Source organism: Nothoprocta perdicaria, unplaced genomic scaffold (genome assembly GCF_003342845.1).
Source record: "Nothoprocta perdicaria isolate Ctin4 unplaced genomic scaffold, notPer1 scaffold_23, whole genome shotgun sequence".
Classification (NCBI taxonomy): domain Eukaryota; kingdom Metazoa; phylum Chordata; class Aves; order Tinamiformes; family Tinamidae; genus Nothoprocta; species Nothoprocta perdicaria.
In genome coordinates, this window is record NW_020455455.1 from 2,618,555 (window position 1) to 2,639,148 (window position 20,594).

Consider the following 20,594-nt stretch of genomic DNA (forward strand, 5'->3'; position numbering starts at 1 on the left):
CCCCCGAGAGCCGCCCCGGGCCCGGCCCCGCTGCGCCCTCAGGCCCGCACGGGTCCCGCTCCGCCCGCGGACACCTCTCAGCGACACCCGAGGGCCTTGCACCTTCTTCGTGCCTTTTTAAAAAATTTATTTATTTATTCCCCTTTGCTCTGGTTTTGTGCTGTATTTTGCCACCAAAGTCGCCACTCAGCTCCTGCCCCGCTGGGCGCTTTGCTGCCCCCGCTCCCGGGCTTGTTCCTGCTGAAGGACCAGGCTGGCCTCGGGAGGGAGAGGCAGGAGCCGGGCGGCGTCCAGCACCTGAACACTGGGCTTCTGCTGCAGAGGCCTCCGAGCTTTTAAAGTAAATTCCCTTTTTTTTTTTTTTTTTTTTAATCCTTAAAAGCTCCTGGCTAGAAAAAAAACAGGGTTGGCATCTTAACAACTCAATGCCAAGAAACAAGGAGAAAGAAAACCCCGTGTAAATGACTTTAATGACTTGAACTGTTGGGATTTGCGGGGTTGTATCAAGACTGCTGGGTGAAATTCAGGATTTTTGCGTGCTTGGGTCTGGCAGTGTTGCCAAGCATTGCATTAAAATGTAGAAGTAATCTGCATCCGCTGCAACTTCTCCCTTGCCCTTCCTCCCTCTTGAAAGTCATTCCAGGAGCGGAAGATGCCGCTTTGTTTTTCCCGTTTATCAAGCCAGGCTGTGCTGTTTCACACGGCCGCGTGTTGTGGGTGTAACGTCACTGAACTCCTCAGTCCAGCTCTGYTCCTGAGCACCCTGAGCAGCCGCTCTGGGCCGCGCCGGGTCCCACTGCGCTTTAAAACACACAAGCTGCCCCAGGAGCTTGTGTTTCAGATATATCCCCCTGGCAGAGTCAAGGACAACTGAGGGCAGTGGGGGAAGATCAAAGGCCCAGGTCATGAGAGGAGCTGCCTTTTGTCTGTAATGATCCTCCTCAACTGCCTCCCTTGTCCTGAGCCTTGACCTACAGTAAAATGCGGCAGAAAGTACCTCCCTGGTACTGTCAAACAGTGCCTTAATGTTTGTTTCCTGTCATCGGTGGAATTGTGCGGGCCCCTCATGCTTGCTTGTGAAAAGACAGTGAGGTCAGTGAGGAGCATCAGCCCTCCTGAGGAACTGAGCAGTGGCAACAGCTTCTCACTGCCTGACTTTTGCCCAGTTTTCTCTGGCAATTCCTCCTCATCATGGCAACTTTCCTCATCTGTGCTTTTCCAGTGGTGTCTCTCATATCCCATTCTTGGGTTGCTGGAATAAACATGGTGATGATGAGAGTTCACTGATGGTCACCTACACCTCCTATCTGCATTTTGGAAATCACTGATTGATTTAAAACTCAAAAATAATGAAATGCAGAAGACCTCTGATGACATAAAAAGAGGTGAAATGTGTCTTAATCGTGTCATAACACAAATTTTACCAGGGACACAAAATCTACTCTGATGGGTTTCTAACCAGTGGCTATGGCTTTGTCAAGGATGGTTTGAGGATAGGGAGAAGCAATTAAGTTAGAAGAGAAGCTAAGCAAGATTCCTGGTCATGGTATTCCTGACTTCACAAAGGGAACTTTTGTTTCCAAGTTACCTGCATATGCAGTGGAATATGGTTTCAGCAAATGCATGATCTGTCATGATAAGCTCTGATTTACAGTTATTCTCCTTTCATGAGTGCATTCACATTTTCCGTGGCCACAGTCTAGCTTGAACTTCTGATAGGTATTTTCTTTCAAGTCCTAGCTGTGGTAACTGAAATATTTAAAATCAACAAGGCTGGGAAAGCGTGTTCCAAATAAAACAAACTGGCGTGGCACCCCTATCTCCAAAGCAGGTGAAACCCAGCTCAGCTCCTGAACGTGGCTGAATTGCTAAGGTGGTATTAATCTCCCATAAATGAGCAAAGGGAGAGAGAAAATAATGAGAGGAGRAGTGATCCACCCTCATCTATTGCAAAGCTGATGGGGGGTGTAATGAGCACTTGGCCGTGCGCGACCTCACAGCATGGAGCTGTCCTGGCAGCGCCATGGAGCGCGGGGCTGGATGTTGAACTGTCACCTCCAGTCACCCGTCCTGTGTGTGAGGGACGGGAACTCTCAGAACAAAGACACGATTCCAAACAACAGAGCAGTTGTGGTGAATGGCTGCCCTGTAACATGGATTAGTAATAGTTTTGGTTTTTACTTTTTTTCTAATAATGTGTAGGAGAAAGTGAGGAACAGTACGTCAATGACTAGAGCTGCACTGAGTCATCCTCTTAGAGAAACTGTGTGTTTATCCATATTCTTCCTTTTTTTTTTTTCTCCACAATTTTCATCAATGCACTGTGGAGAATGGAGGATGGGAAGCCTGGGAGTTACAGAAAAAAAAACATATGGGATATTGGAGTCTGTTAGAAAGCCTGTGTTCGGATTCTCCCTGCATGCAGCACACAGCAGCAGAGAGAGAGACACTGTGAACCTCCATTGCTCTCCATTGCTGTCCCTGTCCGAAGCCTCCCTGGAAGCCTGAGCAGGATCATAGAATCATAGAATCATAGAATCATAGAATCATAGAATCATAGAATGCCCAAGGTTGGAAGGGACCTCAGAGGTCATCTAGTCCAACCCCCCTGCACACGCAGGGTCACCTAAAGCATGTGGCACAGGGCTGTGTCCAAGCAGGTTTTAAAGATCTCCAGAGAAGGAGACTCCACAACCTCTCTGGGCAGCCTGTTCCAGTGCTTTGTCACCCTCACTGTTAAGAAATTCTTCCATAAGTTCCTGTGGAACTTCCAATGCTTCAGTTTGTAGCCATTTCCTCTMGTCCTATTGCTGTCCACCACTGAAAAGAGGCCGGTCCCCTCCTCCTCACTGCCTCCCTTGATGCCTCCCTTGATGTATTTATAGACACTGATCAGGTCCCCCCTCAGCCTTCTCTTTCAAGGCTTCTCTTTCAAGGCCTTCTCTTTCAATCCTTTGAGTTTCACGGACCTGTGGCTTCTGTTATACCACAATCAAGGAAGATCACTGGACGGCTTACACCTCCTTGGCCTTGAGGATTTCTTGGATGTAAATTCATCCCATAACCCAAGGACACWCTTCAGTAATGGTGCTACCTCACAGATTTTGGCTATCGTGCATATTCCTATCTTGGGGGCTCCCAGGGTGGCTCTGTACATCACTGCAGACATAACCCTAATGCTTGTTCCAGACAAAGCCGATCACCAAAAACTATCATCAACTGTTTCGCTTTAAACTTAAAAAAGTAAAAGAGCCTGGGCTTGTTAGGGTGTGAATCACTTTTAACTGATAAAAAAGTCTCTTCCTAGATGCAAAAGGGAGATAAAAAGCTTTCATTTTTATGAAAATTAGAAAAGAAGCACAGTCATTTTACAGGAAAGCTAAAAAACGTATAGACAGAGGAGAATAGAATTCCTAATCAGCAGACACATTTCATTTTTAATACTAAATAGCACACAATAAAATCAATTAAATAATTCCGGCATTTGATGGATTAATGCTGGTGGGTTATTTTCAGTGAAGTCCTTAGAGTTTTAGTGCTGGGTCTAAGTTTGCTTGTGAATGTAGCCACAATATTTAGTTGTGTACAGCAACAAAATTGCAGGGAAAGGTTGATAACCAGACTGCAGGCACAGCCTGCCCGGCTGTTCGCACCACCACCAGCCACGACATAGCAGACCTAGCAGGCACGGAGGCTCTCTGCTTGCTTTGAGATCCCAGCTCTGAGGATTTTTCTCCCTCTGAGCTCTCTTGCCAGGTTCTGTTTCCCCCACTCCCTATGACAGACGCAGCCCCATGCTTTACTTGGATGCAGAAAATCAACCTTTGCCTACATTTCTGAGAGGCTTTGAGCCGTCTTGGATAGGAATATAGGCTCAAAACCACACACAGACTTTCATTTTGCAATATTTAACTTTTTTTTTCCTAGTTGGCTTGCATAGTGAAATCCATAAGTCAAACTGGGACTTTACATACACTCGAAATTCAGTGCTCAAAGTGAGTTTGAAATCAATCCAGGCTACCAAGCAGGGAGCCATTGAAACAAGCAACACTGGCAGTAGGGACAGCTTCATCCCATCACCTCTACAGGGCTTTTTTTTGCCTGTTGAGAGCCTGGCTAGAGTGTGGCTTGTGACAGATCTCAGGAGTTTAAACAGCGCAATGCACACAGAACCTCCTGAAGCACTTCTGTGGATGTTGTCTTCACCTCTTTAAAGCTTTTCAACATCTCCTTAAAACATAAACATGAGAACTACAGGCAGCATCCTATTCTTGGTGCCACAAGTCTCTTTCCTCAGCATTCTGCTGGATGTTTTTATTGCACTTATGGCACAGGAGCCTCAGAGTCAGCAGTTTCACACATCAAGTGACTGACTAAAATGTGAGACAGGCAAGAAGCTCCCAAACTGGCAACATGGGCTGCTCAAAAGTATCCTCCAGGAGATGGACTGAGCTCCAAGATTTCCACCGGACTGAGCTCTGCTTTCCACCTTTCCCTGCCCTTGATAACTCTAATGAGAAGTAATGAGTTGTGGGCAAACCTACACTTATGTTTCTGTCCTTTTAGGCTGTACTGAAAAGAGTACCCTGTGGCTACAAACCCTGTCAGAAGGTTTCATGGACAACATGTTTCTCAAAAGTTCCGTCTTTGGATGGTGACTGACCTTTGAATATACGAAATTGGCCATTTATTATCCACCATCCATACCGGATACCAGACTTGTTCCCTCTTGTGGTTGTTCCAGAAGAAATCTGGAATGGAGTCGACGTGTCCTAGCTCCATTAGCCAGGGCTGTGCCCTCCTCCCGCTTGTTCTTCTGTGATTTAATTAGGGCYGGTGGCCACAGACGCAGCCCTCCGAGCAGCCGGGCATAATCCGGACTTGTTTACCTGCCCATGGGTGTGCATTAATTACATGTATTACATGCATTACACTTRGAGTATTGACATCATCTCGTTAGTCTGCATGTGCTGAGTGTTAAACAGTCCAGAAGGATCATGCCTTAAGTGCTCATGCTCCTACCTTCACATACCAACACATTTGTGAAGTATTCATAGCCTTTAAAAGCCAAAATGGTTTCACTATTCTAAGTAATTATGCTTAAAAAATCTGCTGCAAGCTTCTTGTAAATTAGACACAAAGGTGATTAAAATTGAAAATTAATTTAGTTTGAAAAGTGCTTTTTTATTTTCCTAATATGTATTAACAAAAAAGGCTATGGAGCAAATAAGTATGTTTATACTTTGCTCTGCACAAGTAACTGTTAGAATGACTTCACAACTTTTCTTTGGGCTGCTTTTTCTCTCTGCTGAGGACCTGAGCACTGCCGTCCTCAATCCTGAATGAGATGCAAGGGTTGGAGATGAGAAGCACATCAGAACAGGTAGAAGGGCTTAGGGAATGAAAGGAGCTTGTGATCCCCCATGTTACACACGTGCTTCAGGATGAGATGGTGTCTCTGATCATCACACTCCGTCCCTCCACTTTACACCCCTTTAGTTGCCACCGCGTCCCGCACTTGCCACCGGCCACCTTGGACCGAGGGAGCAGCTCCCTCCATCCCGGCCCCTTCTCCCTGCTGCCCTTGGACCTTCAATGCTGTTTTGCAGTGCAGAAMTTCCCCACGCTGGTGCCTGCATTAGTGAGAGCCCTGGGCTATACAGCACTATAAAACATTATTTACATGCATAGTGGAAGCATTCGGTAGTAATAAAAATATGTAGGATAAGCCTTCATGCTTCAAGGTAGGAGTAATAAGGGCAGGAAGATGTTTGCTCTCACTGCTGGGGATTTCTTCTTTGCTGTACTTTGAAGCATCTGTTTCTGATGATGGTTGGAAGCAGGATACCAGGCTTGGATCAAACACAGATTTAGACTGTTTCCAGCACCTCAGTGCCTCTGTTCCAGGAAGTTTCTAACCCCAAAGATTAAAAAAAAAATCATGATTTACAGACAAAATCAATTAAAAATCACAATTAGCTCTTAAATAATCATTATTACAACTATATATATTTCTTGTGTTTTGGGGTGTTTTTTTTCTAACTTTCAGATCCTTCTCGGACTATGCATATGAACGAAAATTGGTGGTGACAAATGTATTGACAGAGATGGTGCTGCGAGAGCTCCAGCCTGCACTCAGCAAATCATTCTGCACAGGGAGTCTCCAAATCAATCCAATTTACTCCCATCGGCTCCCAAACGAGTTCTTCTCTCAGCCTTTTGCAGTTCTCCCAGTTCGATGCTGTTTTCTCATCCTCGCCTCTCATGCAGGGAGGTTGCTGGTGCAGCCACGATTCTTCCCCTGATTCCAGACTGAGGGGGTGATGGATGAATTATTCAATTCTTCTTCCTTCCGTAACCATTGCAGTAGGAATTTTCCAAAATGAAAATTTCCTCCCGCCGGCTCCTCCCTCATTTCTTAGTTCTTTGTCCCCAAACAGAAATGGGCTCTTTCATATGCAAGATCTTGATTTCTTCCRTTTGTGTGGAAGACTCTAAGGTCTGATTTACAGCTTTTAGAGTAACGGTAAAAGGCTAGAACTATCAGGGTCCTACCTTTGCAACCTCTGCTTTGCACTGGGATATTGAGCAGTTCGAGACACCCTAAAATGCAGAGAAGAGCTGGGAAAATATGAGAAAAACACTTAGAGTAGGGTTCAAAGTCTACGCTTTCAGCTCCAGGGAAGGAAACCTTCAAGTTCTGTTATGCTGGATTTCCAGCATTTCCATGCTAGTTTACAGCAAATCTTTTCCAATATTCCTTTGGCTGTTGAAACTAGCAATATCCCCATAACTTTCAGACCACGTAATTGATAATGCTAATTAAGGTTCTTAGGACCTTCTGGATGGCCAGAAGCAGATTAGCTGTGTTGCTCAGGAAGCACATCTACTGCTTGGAGAATTACATTTTAATTCTGCTACTGCAGAATGAATATCTCATGGACACAATGTCTTTTCGATGAAGAAGACAAGATATCAGAGTTTCTATTCTCACTGTTCATTTCTATGCAAAATTCATGGAGGTTTTATAGTAAGATTTTTACAATTTCATAATCTTCTACAAAAAAAMCCCCTCTCTTATGAAGAGTTCTAACAGTTATACAATAAATTACTTAAAATAGACACCAGAAATGCTTTATTAAGAAAATTAATAATATTAAGTATTTAAAAATTTAGACATCAGGTCTAGGTTAGTAAGCAAATATGAGCAACTTAAGAGCAGGACAGTAATGATACTCTACCCATGGAGGGGAAAAGTGCCAGGGYTAATATTTCTGGGATTGTGCTTGACGAAAATCTTTTGGGAGGGCTGGGGAGAAGACAGCCCTGATGCAATGACATTTCTTAAACTCCTTGCAAACACCTGAATTTCCAGAAACCTTTCAAAACCACGATTACCAAAGGAGCTCTTTGCAAGTAGCTTCTTCCAGCTGCGGTGCTCAAAAGGTCCCAAAGCAGAACCAGCAACTCCTTTGGGAGGATTTCTCATCCCAAAGCAGAACTTCAAGCAGCGTTTCTTACCCTTTTGACTAATTCAGGCAGAATCCTTCCCCAGGTAGGTTTACTCAGGAGTCTGTATCACTGGTTGTGAGCACTAAGTTCTTCCCTCCACGACTGCAAAGATAAATTGATAAACAAGTATTCATTTATACCTCTTTGCTGCTATCACRTATTCCTCCCCTACGTCTGCATGTTTCCTAGGCAGAAGACATACTTAACAATTAAATATATTGCCACTATTTATTCCTAGAAGAAAAGCATCATCAAAAATTTCAAAGTATTCTTTGTTAATGATGTCCCATCTCTGGACAGCAGTGGGTTACAGCTAYGAGAACTGGACACTCTTTCTTTTACTACTGTCAAACACAAGATGTACCTGGTGCCAGTTTACCAGGTAGAATTACATGGCCAGAAAATAACAAAAAATGTTCCTTTAGTCTGAAAACGGCACTTGGCGGCTGCCTATTTGTGCACCAAAGGCTCCAACTCCAACTAGTCCTCAGCCCGGAGACAAACACGAGGCAGGAGGTGAGCTGGGGTAGCACGGAGCAGAGTTGGAGGTCGGCAGCTGATAGAGGGACAGAAGAAAAAATGCTGTGCGTGCGGCCCTGTGSCCCGTGCCCTGGGTGTCCTGCTGGAGCAGGGCTGGACTAGATGATCTCCAGAGGCCCCTTCCAACCTCATCCACTCTGTGGGTCTGTGATTGACCTGCCGAGTTCCCAGGCTGCCTCCCAGCTACAGGCCTTGTCCTGCCGGGGCCACCAGGTGGCAGGTTCTCCAGCTTTAMGTGCTCGGGATGTTAAAGCCATCCAGACACAGCAGCCTCAGAGGAATTACCTGTTGCCTGCACATTACAGAGAAACAGAGCGACCTCCTTCTTGTTCGATGATGTCCAAGGATAATTCTAAAATCAGCTGGATGCTCCCATGGCTGGTTAAGGAAGGCAATTTTTGTTTTTTTTTTTTTCTCTCTTTCTAGGGACCTTCATGGAGAAGCAGTAAATAACGAATCCAACATTTGCACATTTATGTCTGTGCAATCTGTAGGTTTAAATTCACGTGGGAGATGCAGTTTCTTAGGAGAATTCCAGCCCCGTGTGTTCAGGATATTGAGGTGAAGTTAGTTCTTCACAACGATCACCGGTAAGATACGGGCTCCAAAATGAATCTAGTACCCGGGTACCCAGTAGTGCTTAATGCCATTTACAAAAGCCACTCCACCGTATCTCAGAGGACAGCATCACAAGAAACTTCTACACAGCAGGTTACTTTGYGAGCCGCTCGCCCAGGCTCAGTGTCACAGTGCTGTATGTTGGTGATACACAAGGCTGCAGAGGCTCCGAGGCAAGACCCATKTTTTGGTCTATTTATACAGGGTTCAGCATGCTGCAACCCCGATGAGGTCGTTACTCAGATGATAAAAGGTGATGGTCACAATAAGTCAAGGGGCTTTTCAGACAGTTTAATGAGGCCGGAGAAGCGGGAATTTCAGCGGTAACAAGGGGGAACATCATGGACCACGGACTCTTAATGAGTACATGRAATTTTATGGCTGTTGGGAGCTAACAGGTCCCAAGATACATTACACCATCCAAAGTACACTTGTAAGATTGTGGAACTATCTGCACTGTTTCACTGTATGTTTTTGAAAATCCAGACAAACCTTATATTCTACTTCTTAGTATTATTTTGCAGTCTAATATTTCMTTTCTTTTGTTTGCTTTGACATTATAATCTGAATTTCCCCCCATTAATATTTGTTATTGAAAAATCTCTACATTTCTAGTCTGCTTGGCTATGAGCACTTGGAACTGTTGATTCCAAGGCATATTCAAATTATATTTTRCTTCATATATTTTAAATCTTATATTTGCTTCATTGTGAAACTGTAAAATATAAGCAATTTAAAAATGTGCATCCTGTAATATGAAATACTATATGGGAATAAGATATATTACACGAGTAAAAAAGTTATTTTTATGAAGGTTATTAAAATACCAGCATTATGATTGTTGAAATATATTTGCCATATTGGAACCACAAATTATCAAACCAATAAATTATGTTTTTTTTTTCTTTAAATAAAAACAAGACAACTAAAAGAAACAATTTGCTGCAATTTAATAGTAACAATCTCACTTTACAATATAATAATGATGAAAACTTTGCAAAGGAATTTGAAAAAAGAATGTAATTAAAAATGACAGACTTAGGACGACAAAAATTGAAAATTAAATAGCACAATAATTCTAGTAGGTTCAAATTTTAACCAGAATGTTTATTTGATGCAGCATTCTGATTAACAAGTGACACTATATCACCAGCACTTACTGAGATCGGATAAATACCATTCCTTTAAAGCACAACTGTTCTGYTCAGCGACAAGCACAGACCGACAAGAAGAAACTCAGACCCCGGAGCCACTTCCCATGTGGTCAGCAGCGGAATTCCCGAGCGGAGCAGGAAGGACCCAGGRCGGCGGCGGCAGCCTAAGGGGCGGCCCACGGCCCACGTCGTGATTTCCATACTCAGTGAACTCTGCAAATGGTATTTTAGGTTTTCCCAGGACTCTCCCCACTGCCAAATATAAAACCAAGGTGCGACAGAGGTGAGTGAAGCTGCTTTGCAGCTGGGGGGCACTGGATTGGGATCTGGGAAACCTGGATTCACCTCCCAGACCCTCAGGTGGGACACCCAGTTAACTGGAAATGACCACACTGGCCTTCTATGAGAACCTTGGGAATCTACTGAAAAAAAAAAGGAATGCTTCTGAGGCAGGAGTTGTTATTTAAAATTAAATATGATCTATATAAACATTCTCCAATTACYTTGGAGATTACTTAAAAATTATTTTTAAAGTGTTACTGCTGCTTACGCTGTGTAAACATCTTGAATGAAATATGACAAAACGAATGTATACGAAGGGCTCCATAAAAGGGCAAGTCACTTTCTCTCCACTTTTTGGCAAGTCATTCTTTCCCCTTTGAACTCCTGAGGCGGTCAGAAGTGTCCAGTAAATGTAGGTCCCCATGCAACTGGAATGAAAACTGGTTCCACTGGAAGCAAAGCTCCACAGGGAAGTTCAGCGATACCAGAATTCCATTTCCCAAATAGCCAATGACACCTAATGAAATTGTTACGTCTTTTTCAAGACAGGGAGGATGCTTTCCTGAAAAGGGTTCTTCTACCTGGCAGTAGAAGTTTATGAAAACTGCCTAGGAAAGACTCATCATTAGCATCCCACACAAACATAAACATGGACAGCAAGAGAGAAACCAAAGAAGTTTTGCTTATTTAATAATGCAGAGTAATGTGATGACCACCAAGAGAGGAAGAAAATCTACACAGATTTGTTTTGCTATTTATTGTTAATTATAGTTTTTGGATAACCAAGCAGCTCTGTATGGAGAAAGCACAGAAGAGCAATTCTGGCACTTTTGGATAATACATAAAAAAAATTATCTTTTTCTTTTAGACACATTCAGTCCACTTGCTCGGTCCACAGTCCACTCTATATGAGCAAGATGAGCTCATATGCTTCCAGAGAAAACTAACGATATATACAGGCAATGAAACTATCTTCTTGGCTACCCTGGGGCCTTTAGAACGTCCTCTAAGTCTACCCTGGCTAAACAGAATCCACAATATACATGATAGTTACAGAATACACTGTACTGAAATGAGAAATGCTCAGCACAAAATGGGACTCTTGGCATGCAGCTTAAAGTAAAAGGTAAAAGTCCAGAAGTTTATAAAATCCCAAACGGGGTCAATGCAAAGGAGTTAGCAAAAGAAGGGACTGTTCATTGTTACTGTAAAAAAGGCACTTTGAGAAAGTGGGACCAGAATTGGAGGAGTCTTAGTTGACGCCAAGGTCAGTTTGGTTTCATAAAAAGGCTTCAATGCTAAGGGATGCTACTCAAGTTTCCTGCAGTTTTACATTAAAATAAATTGCTGAGTAGTTTATAATAAAGGACATAAAATGTTTACAACCAACTTGTAAAATTAASAAAAGCATAGTAGAAGCAAAATAGTACTAAAAGCAGCAATGCATAGCCTTTTGTTGAGATAATGCACAATTTTGGACACCATGTGTCAAAAACTAGGGTTTTTAAGATACTCTTTCAGTAGCATTATCAACATAAAATTGGCCTACCTAAYAACAGTTTTACCAGCTCCCATTCACAAGGAGATTGAGGTCATAAACCAACCGAAACAATTTGTCAGTATTTTTAACATCCTGGATGACCAATATCAAGTATATGGAATAACAATCACGCTCTTTGCTCAGCCATCTCACCGGAGGCAGCCGTTAAATCAGAGGAATGATTTTAAATCTTTTCCAACATTTACACAGTAATGCATTACAAGTTCTTTCCAAAGTCGCTCGCCACAGTTTTTCTCTTTTTTTCCTCCACAAACAAAACAAAAACAAAAACAAAAAAAAAAGGAAAAAAATCAAGCACTTCCACAGAAAGAATATTTGGCAATTTTATACTCCACGGARCGGTGGATTTTCACCAACAGCTCACTTGAGATTGAACGTCATGAGTGGTCTTTCCTCTCGTTTCTGCCAAGGGCTCTTCTTATCTTCGCCTTGGTCGTCCTCCTCCTCCTCGTCCTCGTCGTCCTCGTCCTCCTCGTGGAGGGAGGCTCCGCGCCGGGGGCTGCCGAGCGGCTCCGCAGTCCGCGTCTCCTCCTGCAGGCTGGGCAGCTGCTGGGCGCCGCTCCGCTTGCCGGCGGCGCCGTCCAGCAGGCAGCGCAGGGCGCTGTCCTCGGGGCTGCCCACGGCCGTGCCGCACTCGCTGCCGCTCTGCTCCATGTCCTCCAGGTACACGAGCTGCGTGTAGGCCGCGCCGTCGGACGCCTTGCGCTCGCGCGGCGGCGGCTCCCGCGGCGCCGCGCCGGGGCTCTGCGCCGCGCACCCGCCGTCCGCCCCTCGGCCCTTCCGCGCCGACTTGGGCTCGTTCATGTCGACGCCGGAGTCCAGGCTGGCGTCGTTGCTCCCGTTCCGGCCGGCCCTTTGCAGGTCGATGTACGAGTGTCTCACGTGAGCGTTGGAACGCCCGTCCAGAGAAACAAACCAGGCCCGAGGATGAGGCAATGGCTTCCCGCCTCCCAACTCCATCAGAGCCTTCTCCGTAAGGAGCTGCACTTCGCTGTTCATTTGCGCCAGGGAGGCATCGTTCAGGGAGGCAGGAATGGAAATCGACTCGGACATGGAAGCGTTTTGCTGGCTCCACTCGGCCGCCCCTGCGTCCTGCAAATGCTGCTGCGACACGGCCTGCGCCGCCAGCTGCTGCGGCTGCAGCTGCTGCGGCGCGTGGGCAAAGAGCCGCGCGTGGGCGCCCGGCAGCTCGGCCTGCAGCCTTTCCAGATCCACCTGCTGCTCAGCGGGAACGACCAGGGGCTGGCTCACGTACGGGTGCTCGCCTGGCAGCTTCATGTAGTGACCTGGAATGACGAGCGCGGGYAGAACTTTCCTGTAAACACTGTCGTTCACCTGGTCAACGGAATTGCAGCAAATTAGCTGGCCTGGCCGAGGGAAGGATGTCGGTCGTTCRAGGTGATCAACGGAACGAGACATCATACATTCAGTAGGTCTGCAGTCCAAGAGTTCTTTTTCGGGGGCTGGAGGTGTGGGGTATATTTGTTCCTGAATATTGTACTTACTTCCAGTAGCTATATGATTCATAGATACTTGGATTTCTCTCTCTTGCTTTTCGAACAGAGGCTGCGACAGCATAGCGTTGTAGCTCCTCCTGTACTCCTCTTTGACGGGGGACTCATAGCCCTCCGCTGCTTCCGCAGGTTTCCTCGTCCTTGAAGGGAAACTATCAGCTGACTTGTGGTAGTCTTTTCTCAGCGACCCGCTGGGAGTCAGGTCATCCAAGGAAATTCTGCTCTTGTCTTTCTCCTTGTCAGAGAGCAGCTCCTCCCGGGAGCTGAACTCCTGGGAAGTGGTGAAGGAGTGTTTGAGCATCGGCGTGTGCATGTCTGCCTCGCCACTGGCAGACGCCATCTCCATGCGGACGGCACTGAGTAATTCCTTTGCACCTGAGGTTTCGCCGTGTCCGCTGCTGGCAACAGAGAGCCCGCCCGGGAACTCCGACTCACGCCGGGAAAATATTAAATTTATATGTGACATAGAGGTGGCTTGATCCTTCTTGGAAGTATCCAGTGCTGTGGGAAGCTGCAGCTTCTTATGGTGCTGACGTGGCTTTAAGCATTTTCTTCTGTAAAAGATGGTAACAAAAGAAATAATGTAAATATGAGTATTGCACAAGATCAACAAGTGTGTCCTTAGARAAGATTTTAAAGTGCTGATTAAAAGAGCAAGGACGGAATCAAAAACAAACTACTGCCAAACAGGAAATATCTCAAGCATCAATTATAAACTGCAGCAGATGTCTAGAAAAGACAAATATAAAATAACTTGTTAGTATACACTTGCTGATCAAGACTTAACATTCATTTGGAGTTGGGTTTGATGAGAACAGATGAATGGCAAGTGCGGAACAGGAATCATTTCAGAGATCTTCAGCCTCAATCCTGTATTTGATAGGAGGTTTGAAAACATTTTATATGGAAAACACAGCTGTAAATCRTAAGGTGCTGAGATTTTTTCAATTTTCAATTACCATCCTACCAAATGGATTATGGGGTATGTAACCAGCAACACACRAAATTTACCTCTCTGTATGCTTCTAATTCAAGTGTTTTCTTCCTTTTTTTTTTTTTCTTGGTAAAAAATGTTAAAAAATGTTCCTGTATCGAACCTTTAATTTTATGGGCACAGAAAATCTTACATTTTCAACGTGATCTAAGTATCTAGAGTGGTGAATCTTACCTGCAATAATACAAAAGGAGACACAGCAAGACAAGAAGTATGACAGCCATCCCTCCTAAGATTGCCAAAAGAAACATTGTGTGATAGGTGGTGATGTCGTGTGTGACAACAGGACCTAGAAGGCCAGAAAAGAGAAGTTAGACCTGTGACAATCTGCAAATACAAAGAGGATCAACACTTTAAGCAAAGAGAGGGACGGCCCCCCTTGTATCAGGGTGCTAAGTGAAGAACACTGCCCTCAGCCCTGGTGCCTACTGAGCTGAGCATCTCTGGTGTGGGAGCGGGTGGTGGGAAAAGCAYGAGCTGCTTTTCATGACTGCAGCTCCAAATAGACAGATCATTCTGTGGAAAAGCAGTTAGCTTCCAAGGGAGCATGCAAAAGTGAATGCCGCCTTCCAAATCYTCACAGCCTGACTCATCTCTGATCACTGGAGAAAAGGCCACCACAGCATCTCCCAGCACCGTGGTAAAAGATTTCTCTCTACAAATACATCTGTATAGCTTTGCTTAACCAGTACATACAGTGCAGTAAAGGACATAGTGGAAGAAGTGTTGGTGCTCATAATCCTAGGCCAAGCCAAACCAAGTGGATCTTCAGTAGCTTTAAACCCAGGCCACTGGTAAGTGGTGTAACTCCAAGTTTCAACAGTGATTTCTAAATTTTTCACCATATCAACACGCGTGTGGACAGTGTCTGTTCACAGCCTTGCATGTGTAACCCTGTTAGTTTGTAATATCCTTAATGTGAATTTGAAACGCAGCCCCAGATTTTCATCTGTAAGTGAGGAGGGAGGTACAGCACCAGCTAACCGAGTGGCATGCATGAAGGACAGCAAATGTTGACCTGTGCACTCGGGCAACATTAAGGCTGTAGATCACGAGGTTTCTAGAAACTCAGCTGTGAGTCTTTAGTGGTTTGTAGAGCCACTGCCAGGAATATAAYGCTCGTTTTGCCCATTTTTTGAGATGAGAAATGGAATAAAAGTCAATGAGAAGATGAAATAAGCAGAGAGACAGTAATTTGCTCAAAAGTAACATTAGGAAAATATAAAAAATTATACATTCTGCTCTGCCACTACTTTTATATAATTGGTACTGTTGCTATAGGACATTAAGTAAACAGGRGAAGGGATGCACCGTGTAAGTTTTTCATTAAGATGTGGTTCCCTTTGTAGCAGAACTCTAGCATTGCAGATCTAGCCCTCAGGAAGAAAGAAGAATAGAACACAAGCAGAAATTCTGCTCTGCAAGTAAAGCTGTAAGGACAAATGTAAGCATATCCAGGAGGGCTTTAGAGTTACAAGGTCAAAATTCATGATTATGGCTGCCTTACTGTCTGGAGCAGAGCTGCACTAGGAAACATTTGGCTTGAAACAGCTTTTTTTTTTAAGGTCTAATAATTTTGTAAGATTCTATTAAATTCAGTGATAGTTTATGCTGATTTGCACCTGCACCTAAGCTCTGTTCAGCAACAAATCAGCAGAGTATTCCAGCTTTACCTAATATCACCTTAAATAAAAAGCTTGCATGAGGTGGCACATCAGAAACTCCAAATGTTTTCTGTATCACAAAGGAACTTAGTGGAATATGCGAGTGGAGCTTGAAAACGATCCTTGCATTAGAGTGCGTTTTGTTGGTTAGATACAGTTTATATATTTTGCCCAGCCAAGGAAAGAATGTTTCCATTCCTATTCTATTTGGTTTTCATCCAAAAAAAAAAAAAAAAAAAGAAAAAAAAACTCTAATAAAATTTCTAAGAGGAGAAATTTTTGGTTGGTTGCCTGGTTTATGCAGAAGTATCTCTAATTACTGGTGACTGGAAAACTACTACTAAGAAACCTGAGCCAGTGACAGAGAGAAAGAAAATGAAGACCTGACTGCAACATTAATAACTGCAGTGAGCACAGAAGTACACAAGTACCTAAATCAAAGTGGTTTTTCAGAAGTTGCCTAAGAATCTTGCAAATGGCAACCAAGAAGCTCATCTGCCTCCTGAAACCTTAAGTGTAATTTACACCTCAGTGTAAATTACTCAGTCATGAAGATACATAAAGCCTGAATCATGGCAAAAGGCACAGCGTAGGCATTAAAAACTAACCGACCAACTGAACAACCCAGGGCAATGCTGACCTTAGGTAAATTCCCTAAGTTTCTGTGCTGAAACTGCACAGTGAATACTTTTCTACCCACTGAAACACCAATATACTAATATTACAGCTCCATTTTCTAGCAATGGCTCTACTAAGCAAGGGTGATAAATGCATCAAAGCAAAAACCGCTCTCATTAAAAAGTTTCCTACTTTGATATTTGGAGATTGACATGCTCAAAACAATTTTGGAGCACAAGGGTTCCCCCCACGATCTTCCCCAAAAGATTTTAGCCCTTTACTTTCAGATTTCTGTTTTCTAACACTCCATTATTGATCAAGCTGTGGCATCTCAGATGAGGTCATTCTGAAAAATATAAACATTATATATGAATAAATAATTACTCAATGCTGGTCCTACCAATAAAATTCAGCTCCATCTTACCTGGGATAGCAGGCGACATAGCTGCAACCCAGTAGCCCAACTGAGGTGCAATGTAAGTCCAAGTCAATTGGTTTCCTTCTTGCTGTACAAGGCCTAAGCTACTCTTCAGCCATGTCCCTGTAAAGATAAGGTTGCAGAAGACATTACAGACACTCAGTATCTCTCTGGAAAACCAAAGTGTAACAAAGCCTATGTGTGCACTAAGCACTGCTGTCCATGGCTGTAGGTGCAYGACAAGGTCACGTCTCTGCTGGTGGCATTTGAGGGCTCCCTCAAGCACTCATCTCTGTGGCCATCTCAAAAGCTTACGTCCATAAAAGAAGCTGTTTAAAATCAAATAGGGCTTTGGAAAAGGATTAAAGAAAATAATCACTGTCATTTTAGATTTCCTTTTTTTGAACAAGGATATTTCCAAAGCTGATTATAYGTAGACATCAAACCCCTAAAAAGACAGAACCTTGCACGCACGCAGCAGTCCCCTACGCCACACACTCATCTCCTGCACTGGCTGACAAATTCTACAACAGGAAAGAAAATGCTTCCCCCAAGAGTTAATTTCCCATATGGAAACAGGCTCATGAAGGCTATTGCCAAGAGACGTAAAGTCGAGTGGCACCATCTCTGTCCTTCAGCAGTGACAAGTCATTCAGACTGTGCACATACGGGTTAAGGAATACTGYTCATCTGGTAACGGACGATAAGGTTTTTAAAACACATTTTTCAGAGGAAATATCACAGATTTTTTTAGAATTATCAAATGGTAATTTCAGGATAAATAAGACCGAAAACCTTAAAACCATGTGTTTAAGCAGTCAAAACTCTTCTATAGTCCAGACAGACAATCYGTACTACTTGAGACATGTTCTATTTTCACAAGGTAAGTTATGTGAAAAACATACAGAAAAACCTTTAAAAACTGAAACCACTGTTTGCATTTTTAATGTATGGAGACCCCTAACTCTGGGGCTATATATAGGTATATTTGAAAAACCAAATACCTTGAGGAAAAATTAATTGCACCCAGTGCCTTTTGGGCTGGAACACTTTATTGAAGTTCCACAAGRCAGCAACAAACTGCCCGAACCACCATCCGCAGCAACGTCCCTTCCCCTGCGCTGCCCGCTCGGCGCGGCCTCCACGCGGCCCTGCCGCTGCGCCATGGCGGGCGGCCCTGGAGCCACGCGGCGCGCCAGGGCCGGCGCTGCCGGGGCTCAAACACCCCTTTTGGGTGTCCTGGGCCGCCTGCAGCCCAGCTCGGCTCCCCTGGGAGCCCGTGTGAGGGTGCAGGAAGGTGCAGGAAGGCGYGCGGGCCGCCGGCAGCCGGTGTGGACATGAGGCCTGGCAGCCTCCATGTGGGGACATCTCCCCGCACAGCCCTTCTCCATGGGCGGCATCGGCCAGTGTGTCCAGGTGGGAAGGAAGGAGGGAAGCTGCAGAAGGAGGTTCCTCCCCACGCCTCCGGGCACAGCCAAGGCCCGAGGAGAGCTGCCATAACCCTCTGCTTTCCTGCGCACCCGCTCTGCGCTTCTGGCCGAAGGGCAGAAAACGCTGCATTTACCTTGCCCTGCTTCAAACGCTCCTTTAAAAACACTTGTGCCTTGTAATTCATCTTCCTTTATGCAGGCGCCTATGCATAATTTCTGAAAGTGTACTTTTTTTTTTTTTCCAGACATTGCTAAATACTTTGTGATCACTTGGCAGTGAGTGCAGCACACGCTCAAGAGATTATACAGTTTTTAATACCTTTGAGATCCTGATGGTTTCTTCAGTGTTTCTTAAATTATCCATCTGTGCAAACCTAGTATATATGAGAATGCCTTTTCTGACTACTTATTTCTTCTTTACTACTGATTTTTTCCTTATACGCTAGAGAGAATTTCTACATACAGGTAAACATCAAAGATMTGTGATGTATTTGAGGCTGAACTTGTGTGCAGTGCATTTATATGTGAAGTTTGGGGGAAAACTAGGAAAAGCAGATTCACTTTCTTCTCCAAAGACCAACTTTCCAGTTTTTCTACCAATGTACTTTTGAGGAATGTACCATTCCAACAGCCCTGGATCATGAGCTAAAAAATTAGTTCACAGCGTCAAATACTGCTTCTGTTCTGTGTTGTGTTGAGCCTAAATTGCCATTCGATGAGAAAACTCTGTTAAACCTAAACATCACAATTTGCTTCTGCAAAATCTGTGGAGCAAGTAATCGAGACCCAGATGCTAGGCCTGAGAAAACAGCTGCTTCAGAAAAGGAAGATTATCCACCAACCACTTAAATATGCAGCTGGTGAAAGTGAACTTTAAGACTGATAAAGATATAAAAACACACTGAGAAAAAAAAGAAGAAAAAAAAAAAAAAGAATGGAAGGGCCTGGGTGATGAATTCACCCTGCCTTCCTTTACAGTCTCTTAAACCCTTAAATTCATGCTCATATTCATGCACGCGCACAGAACACATTAAGTACGTAATGCAGCAAAGCTCATTATCTTTATAGCCTATTTTTCTAGTTACCTCTTTGGGCAGAAGTTATTATTGATTTCTTCACTAGGGGGAACTTGTGTCCAGCTTGCTCTGGTCACTAAACACTGCATCCTAATGAGCAGAATCCTTGCAGTGCCTCCTGGAAAGCGCTCTGCTCAACAGCACCGCGCTTGCACAACGCGGCGACGGGGAGGCTGACAGCGGCCGCGCTCTTATCGCGGCGAGCAGAGCTCGGCTGCCATCCTGCCAAACAAGCACCACCGACTGCTCCTATTTTACCCACAAAAGCAATCCCTGCACTTGCAGGGGAAGCAACAACAGCGACTCGTGCGCAAGGTYAGGCAGGGTCCAGGCTCGTCTTCCGCTCGTTGAGGACACCCGTCTTGGGTGACCACTGGATGCGCTCCAGAAAAACTACRGATGGGTGTAACAACAGTGAAAAACGGTATTCTCCCTCTGTAACGGAGGGTTAAGAGATTTTAAAACTTACCAGATAATGTATCTGGTACTGGACATCATCAGGCCAGACTTACAATGCTCCTCTGTTAAGTATGAGAAAGTCCATACCCCGCACATTAGAATGTGGTGACAGCTACAAAGGAACTGCCGCTTAAATAGCTCTGTGTTCCCAGAGAACAAGCTGCTTCCCGGGACAAAGCCAAGCGTGGGCTCCTGGGAACCGCAGGGAAACAATCTCACCCAGTACCTTTTGTGAGCCCTTCTTGGACGGAGTTTGCTGAAAATACCCCCTCTCATTTCTGCCATCTCCTAAAGTTCACTGGCAAAATGGATGGTGGGAGAAAGCAGAGCCCCCATCCTCAACAGCAGCAGCACATCAGCTTTGAGTAGCAACGTCCAAAGCACAAAGTCCTGTGTTGTTCCACACAACCAAAACCCAACACAACATCATGGGGAACAGAGGTCCTGTCAGTACCTGCAAGCACAGTGCAGCTCCAGCTCTCTCCTTTCACCCTTTGTAGGTTCTACTATCACMTTTAACTACCACTGAACATCAAGTAGAGTTCTTACAGATTCCTATGGGCAACATCTTGTGGTCAGTAACTAATTCCAGACCCCATACCAAGGCAAAACCATTCCCATGGTTATTTACGAGCTATGTTCTTAGCTTTTCAAACCACCTTGACTAAGCAGAAGTGCACAGCTGTGCAGCCTCATGGACGGACATCCAATCTCATCCCAGATTCTTCCTAGCAATAGGAAAGAAGATATTTTC

General features: G+C 44.5%; 1 protein-coding gene across 1 annotated transcript in view; it reads right to left on the reverse strand.

The window, feature by feature from the left end:
* Positions 1-10,547: 10,547 nt before the first annotated feature.
* The window catches only part of FAM171A1 (family with sequence similarity 171 member A1), a 101,212-nt gene continuing 91,165 nt past the window's right edge, over positions 10,548-20,594 (reverse strand). The window contains exons 7-9 of the mRNA XM_026039380.1: positions 16,882-16,998; positions 14,350-14,464; positions 10,548-13,735 (exon numbers count right to left, since the gene is read on the reverse strand). Of these exons, the coding sequence (XP_025895165.1) occupies positions 12,028-13,735; positions 14,350-14,464; positions 16,882-16,998 (1,940 nt within the window). The 3' untranslated portion in view covers positions 10,548-12,027. The remainder of the gene's footprint in view (positions 13,736-14,349; positions 14,465-16,881; positions 16,999-20,594) is intronic.